The sequence below is a fragment of the Triticum dicoccoides genome, chromosome 2A (assembly GCF_002162155.2).
Source record: "Triticum dicoccoides isolate Atlit2015 ecotype Zavitan chromosome 2A, WEW_v2.0, whole genome shotgun sequence".
Lineage (NCBI taxonomy): Eukaryota > Viridiplantae > Streptophyta > Magnoliopsida > Poales > Poaceae > Triticum > Triticum dicoccoides.
This window is the reverse complement of record NC_041382.1, coordinates 21,777,219-21,784,444: the sequence shown is the minus strand read 5'-3', so window position 1 is coordinate 21,784,444 and position 7,226 is coordinate 21,777,219. Positions and strand designations below refer to the sequence as shown.

Below are 7,226 nucleotides of genomic sequence, written 5' to 3'. Positions count from 1 at the left end.
ATCGGTAAGGATTGATGCATGTACTACACATATATTGTATGAACGCCAACCGTGCCTTGCCTTCCTCCCAACATTTCCCACAGTCATGGCCCTTTGTACACAGAGGAAGCCCTATTTATCTAGGTAATTTCTTTTGGTACAAAGTTACTAATTAATTGAGATTAATCTTTCTGCTGAATAATATGTTAGTGAATATACAATATTGAATAATTGCATTTTCACATCAATACACCTTAAATAGTATACTGAGATTAATCTTGCTTCAGTACTTACATACTTTCCTCGATTGTTAGTCTAATTGTTTGAAGAAGATAGTTGGCTACTTCCTCAAGGTCATGCTCCAAGATTTTTAAGATACTTGAAAATGATGTCTCCGAGAATATTAATAAATAAGACATAATTGAAGATTTCATTTCAAAGAATATTGGATGGATGATGCTTTTCATAAAACATATGGTCAGTTTATTGCTTTGGTAATACCTTTAATCTTTTAGCATTGATATTACAAAACAAAAAATATTTACATTTACATAGTTATGTGGGAATATGCTTTAGTTATGTTCAAGATTTTCAAAAAAATAAGGCCCCATTCTGTATTTTGCACCACGGTCGCGAATTGCTGAGGAAGCCCCTTTGCACACCACACATGGATCAACGCACTGCTAGGCGTTCCATGACACCCACTAGACCATGATGGCATGTGTTACCGCGTTCGTCTATTTTTAAATGATATATAATGAAATGAATTTCTTACATATATCTTTTTAGCATAATGTTCTTATTTTTTGCGGGAACATGTTCTTAGACATATATAGAGGCACGGAACACATGAAAGTTAAATTTGTATAAATTTATCCATACACTTGCTATTAACAATCAAAGTGAAAAATTGTTGGATGGGCCAGAGCGGTCAAGCTAAAATGAAGGAACAAAATATCTGCACCCAAGGCCCACCGTTGTGGTTCACAGCAGCCCGGTGTACCTATAGTTGTTATGAGGATGAATAAAATTACAAGTGTTTCTCACAAAAAATATTAAAAAAGCAGGACAGGCTATAGATCAGTCAACTGAAACAAAATTTGTGTCAATCAACTGACCACCAATTTTATTTCAGTCGATTTGCTGCCCAAATATCGATCCCCTGGGTGGGATGCATGCACAGCCAACCGGCTAATTTAATTAAGCACTGGTTATTAGCATGTAATTAATCACAAGCAACACGCCCGTCACAACCATTATCCGAACGACAACACGATGTGCTATACGCAACGCAATTGTTAGTGCATACAATACATATATCATTTTTACGATGTGTTATCGCAACAAAAAAAACATAAATAGTGGAATGATGCTATTGCCTATAAAGAAAGAAAATAAAATAAAAACAAAAATAAAAACAAAAACAAAATCAAAATAATGAAGTTTTCTATGGAAGAATGAAACCCTTTAAGAAAAAAAGAAAAAGACGAAAAATTTGCACACAAGTTTGCCCTGAAATTGCACTTTTAGTAATATGCAAGCAAAGAACATATAATATTGCAATTTCGCACTCTACTACAATTTACACACATGTTGTATAATACTTGTGTGTATACTTATTTAAACACACAAAAATATAACATTTTCTAACAAAAATGAAGTAGTGGCATTGGTACCACCCTTTAAGAAGAAAGGAATGAAAAAATAAATCATTATCAAATTTGCACATAATTTACACATAAATTACACTTTTTATAGCCATGCAAGAACTAACATATACTAGTAGAATTTACATAAAAAATAAGTTTCAAAGAAGAAATGAATTAGTGTCATTTGTATTACCCTTAAATAAGAGAGAAGTTAAATAAAAACTTAAAACTTAAATTTTGTCAAGATTAGTACAAAAATTGTACTTTTTATAATACGTAGGAAGAAAAGTATAGTGGTGAAATTTCCAGACACTAATATAATGTATACATGAAGTACGTGTGTGCATATATTTACACACACTCAACATTCAAAAACGCATAAAGAAAAAGTAAAAATCAACAAAAAAACAAAAACTAGAATAAAGAATAAAGCAAAAATACCCACAAAAGAAATAATAAATATGAGGCATTGGTATTACCATTTAAGAACAAAGAAAATGGGAAAAAGAATCTATAACCAACTCTCACAAAATTTGCACGAAATATACATAAAAAATGCGCTTTTAAAAAATATGCAATAATAAGCATATAAAAGTGGAACTTTTGCAAAAACAAAATCTCAGCACAAATGAATAGTGGCATTGGTATTAACCTTAAAGTAGAATGAAATGAAATAAAGACAAACAATATCAAAATAATATTTTTTTTTTCTAAAATGGAATGAATTAGTGGCATTGGTATTTCCTTTAAGAAGAGAGAAAATTTTAAAAAAAACTTGGGCACAACTTTGCACCGAAGTTGAACTTTATCGTAATATGCAAAACTAATAATATAATTACGAAATTTGGTCACATATTATATAATATTTGTATGTATATAATTACACGCAGCCAAAAACCAACAAAACCAAAAAAATAACCAATAACAAAAAGGTAAAAAAAGAAAAAAGAAAAACACAACCCAGAAGAACAAAAACGATTTCAAAAAGCAATTCGACTGACCCAAAATAGGGGTCAATCGATTTCATACAGCCCAACCCAACAACAGAATTAAACAGCAGAAAATGAAAACAACACACATCTCAAAGCACATCCAACGAACAAAAAATTGATTGACCACAAAGTGAAAAATCAGCTGACTGAAAAGTAGCTAAAGTGTAAAAAAGCAGCCCGGTGAATGAGAATTGAGAAGGCACTGAAAATGGCCAGCAGAGCGGCGGCCCTTTTGACTTTGTAAATGTAGATTTCGTCACGCCGGTGCAAACTAGTCAACTCGGAGCCGCTAGATCTGCCATCGTCGCGTCACCCTGTTGAGCATGCAGGTGGTGTTTAGGTATTCTAAAAGGAGACGTGCAAACTAGTGATTTGGACTTTGACAAGCAACCAATGGAAAAGAAAGTGTGGAACATACAGATAGATACAACCACCAGAACTGCAGACTTGTACAATTATGGTAGACAATACAAATTACATAATAGCAGTCATGCACACAATAAAATTGAATACTAATTACTAATTAAGCTGCCATAGTAGCTATATATAAGCGGGCAGTTGCGTCGTGTGTGAATTCATGGTGTCATGGTTGCGCTGAGCTTCTGAATCGCCGGCCTGGACATGATGCTCTCCCACCACGCCTTCACGCGCGGGTACGACTCAAACAGGGCCCCATGGGGCGTCGCCATGAAGTAGAAGGTGTAGGGGAAATGGTTGAGGTCAGCGAAGCTGAGGAAATCCCCGGCCAAGTACCTGTGCTTGGATAGCCGTGCCTCGTAGACCTCGAGCACCTTCCTCAGCTTCTCGAGGCTCTCGTCGACAACCTTGTCGTCGGTGGGCTTGCCGTGCATGAGAGGGAAGATGAGGCACTCGTAGACGATGGGCGAGAGGGCGGCGCTGTACGTGTGCGCCTCCACCTCCGTCCACACGTCCACCATGGCGGCTTCTGAAAGGTCGCCTTCCCTCAGCAGGTCGGCCTCGTCCGTCTTGTACTTGCGCGCCACGTACTTGGCGATTGCTCTTGACTCTGCATGCAATGCACGAGTAATTTAAAACGTAAAACTTCATCCAACTTGACCAAGAAATGAGGATTGTGATCATGGCTCTTGGAGGGGGTTACGTACCGAAGAGAACGACATGACCGTCCTGGAACGCGGGGATTTGCCCGAACGGCTGCAAGAAAACATGGCATGTACAATGATGCTATCTTAGCAGTGCCACGTAGTATAAGTGATGAGTTGGAGGAGAGAGAACTCATAAGAAAATGCTTGTCCTCTCTTATTTAAAAGAAGACAAGAGATGATCTCTTAGCACAATATGTATCACCCCGTTTTTAGGAATGACTAGTTATTGAAGATAAGTCTAAGAGATGACCCATTGTAGATAAAATATTTTGTCATCTCTAAATTATATGCAAGACTTAAGATAAGGCTACCTTATCAACCATTGTACATGCCCTCGGCGTCAAATCATCACGAACAGAAAATACAACGAGAAGATGGCAAAAAAAAAAGTAAGCAGTCGATCCGGGGTTATGTTATGTACGTTTCTGGCAAGGTGGTCGGGGCTCTTGTGCTCCTTGGCCTGGAAATCGATGTCGACGAGCTCGTAGTCGGCGCCGGCCTCCTCCAGGAACACCAGCACCCGAGCCACGTTCGGCGACATGGCCTGCCCGAACACCTTCACCGGCGCCATTTCGTTTCGTTTGATCCAAGATGATCACGATGGTTTCTGTGGTTGTGGGACCGCACAAAGTTATAGTAAAGTAAGAGGCCATCACGCCCCCTTTTATAAGCGCAAGAGCCAAGGAGGGAGACCAGAAGATAAGTAGCCAGGTGTGTGTGAAATGCATCGCTGAAATGCGAGCCACGGAAACTGAGACGAAATAGCTAATTTCAGAAATATAGAGCATAAAAAATGTCAATAAATGGGATGGAAGTTGCGTAAAGACTAGAAATTTGACTTCTAAGCACATATTTTCTGGACGCCGACTATCTGCTCATGAGCTCGCGTGCTCTCTGATGATAGTACAATAACAAATATAGGAAATATAAAATTATGATTTTTTTGGAAACATACATTGATGAATATTTTACATACATGTAACTTTTCGTGAAGAAAAAATATTCCTGAATACTCTAGCAGAAAAAACAAAATTGATGTTTCAAAAAGACTACTTTGAAAAGCATTTTGGAGAACTATTTTGTTTTTTTCTTTTGTTCCCAAGTGGCGCGCCGTATCTTGATCCGGATACGGTGGCAAGTGAGTGAGGATCGGGTCGTCGCATCCTTAGTGGCGCGCTACATCGGCGCCCGGATGTAGTGGAAAATGAGCAAGGGTCTTCGCATTTGACTCGACGAGTGCGAAGGGTAAGGAAGCTAGCCGAGCCTAGGAGAATTCGCTTAGGTAACTGGAACGTAGGGTCTCTAACAGGGAAGCTTCGGGAGCTAGCTGATGCAGCGGTGAGGAGAGGTGTTGATATCCTTTGCGTCCAAGAAACCAAATGGAGAAGACAGAAGGCGAATGAGGTGGAGGATACCGGCTTCAAGCTGTGGTACACGGGGACAGCTGCAAATAGAAATGGTGTAGGCATCTTGATCAACAAGAGCTTCAAGTATGGAGTGGTAGACGTCAAGAGACGTGGGGACCGGATTATCCTGGTCAAGCTGATAGTTGAGGACTTGGTTCTCAATGTTATCAGCGCGTATGCCCCGCAAGTAGGCCACAATGAGAACACCAAGAGGGAGTTCTGGGAAGGCCTGGAAGACATGGTTAGGAGTGTACCGATTGGTGAGAAGCTCTTCATAGGAGGAGACCTCAATGGCCACGTGGGTACATCTAACACAGGTTTTGAAGGGGCGCATGGGGGCTTTAGCTATGGCATCAGGAATCAAGAAGGAGAAGATGTCTTAAGCTTTGCTCTAGCCTACAACATGATTATAGCTAACACCCTCTTTAGAAAGAGAGAATCACATCTGGTGACTTTTAGTAGTGGCCAACACTCTAGCCAGATTGATTTCATCCTCTCGAGAAGAGAAGATAGGCGTGCGTGCCTAGACTGTAAGGTGATACCTGGAGAGAGTGTTGTACCCCAGTATAAGCTGATGGTTGCTGACTTCCGCTTTCGGATTCGTGTGCAGCGGGATAAGTGTGCCAAAGTCGCTAGAACTTAGTGGTGGAAGCTCAAGGGGGAGCTAGCTCAGGTGTTCAAGGAGAGGGTCATTAAGGAGGGCCCTTGGGAGGAAGGAGGGGATGCAGACAATGTGTGGATGAAGATGGCGACTTGCATTCGTAAGGTGGCCTCTGAGGAGTTTGGAGTGTCCAGGAGAAGGAGAAGCGAAGATAAAGATACCTGGTGGTGGAATGATGATGTCCAGAAGGTGATTAAAGAGAAGAAATATTGCTTCAGACGCCTATACCTGGATAGGAGTGCAGACAACATAGAGAAGTACAAGATGACGAAGAAGGCCGCAAAGCGAGCTGTTGGTGAAGCAAGGGGTCGGGCATATGAGGACCTCTACCAACGGTTAGGCATGAAGAAAGGTGAAAGGGACATCTATAAGATGGCCAAGATCCGAGAGAGGAAGACGAGGGATATTGGCCAAGTCAAATGCATCAAGGACGGAGCAGGCCAACTCTTGGTGAAGGATGAGGAGATTAAGCATAGATGGCGGGAGTACTTTGACAAGCTGTTCAATTGGGAGAATGAGAGTTCTACCATTGAACTGGACGACTCCTTTGATGAGACCAGTATGCGTTTTGTGCGGCGAATCCAGGAGTCTGAGGTGAAGGAGGCTTTAAAAAGGATGAAAGGAGGCAAGGCGATGGGCCCTGATTGTATCCCCATTGAGGTGTGGAAAGGTCTCGGGGACATAGCGATAGTATGGCTAACCAAGCTTTTCAACCTCATTTTTCGGGCAAACAAGATGCCAGAAGAATGGAGGCGGAGTATATTAGTACCAATCTTCAAGAACAAGGGGGATGTTCAGAGTTGTACTAATTACCGTGGAATTAAGTTGATGAACCATACAATGAAGCTATGGGAGAGAGTCATTGAGCACCGTTTAAGAAGAATGACAAGCGTGACCAAAAATCAGTTTGGTTTCATGCCTGGGAGGTTGACCATGGAAGTCATTTTCTTGGTACGACAACTTATGGAGAGATATAGGGAGTAAAAGAAGGACTTGCATATAGTGTTCATTGACTTGGAGATGACAGTTATATTATGACCTCCGCACGCTTAAGGTTACGATGACAGTTATATTATGAGTTTATGCATTTTGATGTACCGAAGGTTGTTCGGAGTCCCGGATGTGATCACGGACATGACGAGGAGTCTCGAAATGGTCGAGACATAAAGATTGATATATTGGAAGCCTATGTTTGGATATCGGAAGTGTTCCGGGTGAAATCGGGATTTTACCGGAGTACCGGGAGGTTACCGGAACCCACCGGGAGCTATATGGGCCTTAGTGGGCCTTAGTGGAAAAGAGAAAGGGGCAGCCCAAGATGGGCCACGCGCCCCTCCCCTCCCTTGGTCCGAATAGGACAAGGAGAGGGGGCCGGCCTCTCTCTCTCTTTTCCCTCTTCCGCGAATCCTATTCCA

The 7,226-nt window shown here is 41.2% G+C and overlaps 1 protein-coding gene across 1 annotated transcript; it reads right to left on the bottom strand.

Moving 5' to 3' along the window:
- Window positions 1-3,032: 3,032 nt before the first annotated feature.
- LOC119358716 (probable glutathione S-transferase GSTF1) lies at window positions 3,033-4,358 on the bottom strand. The gene is made up of 3 exons (XM_037625150.1): window positions 4,166-4,358; window positions 3,745-3,793; window positions 3,033-3,647 (listed from the first exon to the last, which is right to left on the bottom strand). Exons 1-3 carry the CDS (start codon window positions 4,313-4,315, stop codon window positions 3,196-3,198), a joined length of 651 nt encoding a protein of 216 aa, XP_037481047.1. The 5' UTR covers window positions 4,316-4,358; the 3' UTR covers window positions 3,033-3,195.
- Between the last annotated feature and the right edge of the window lie 2,868 nt (window positions 4,359-7,226).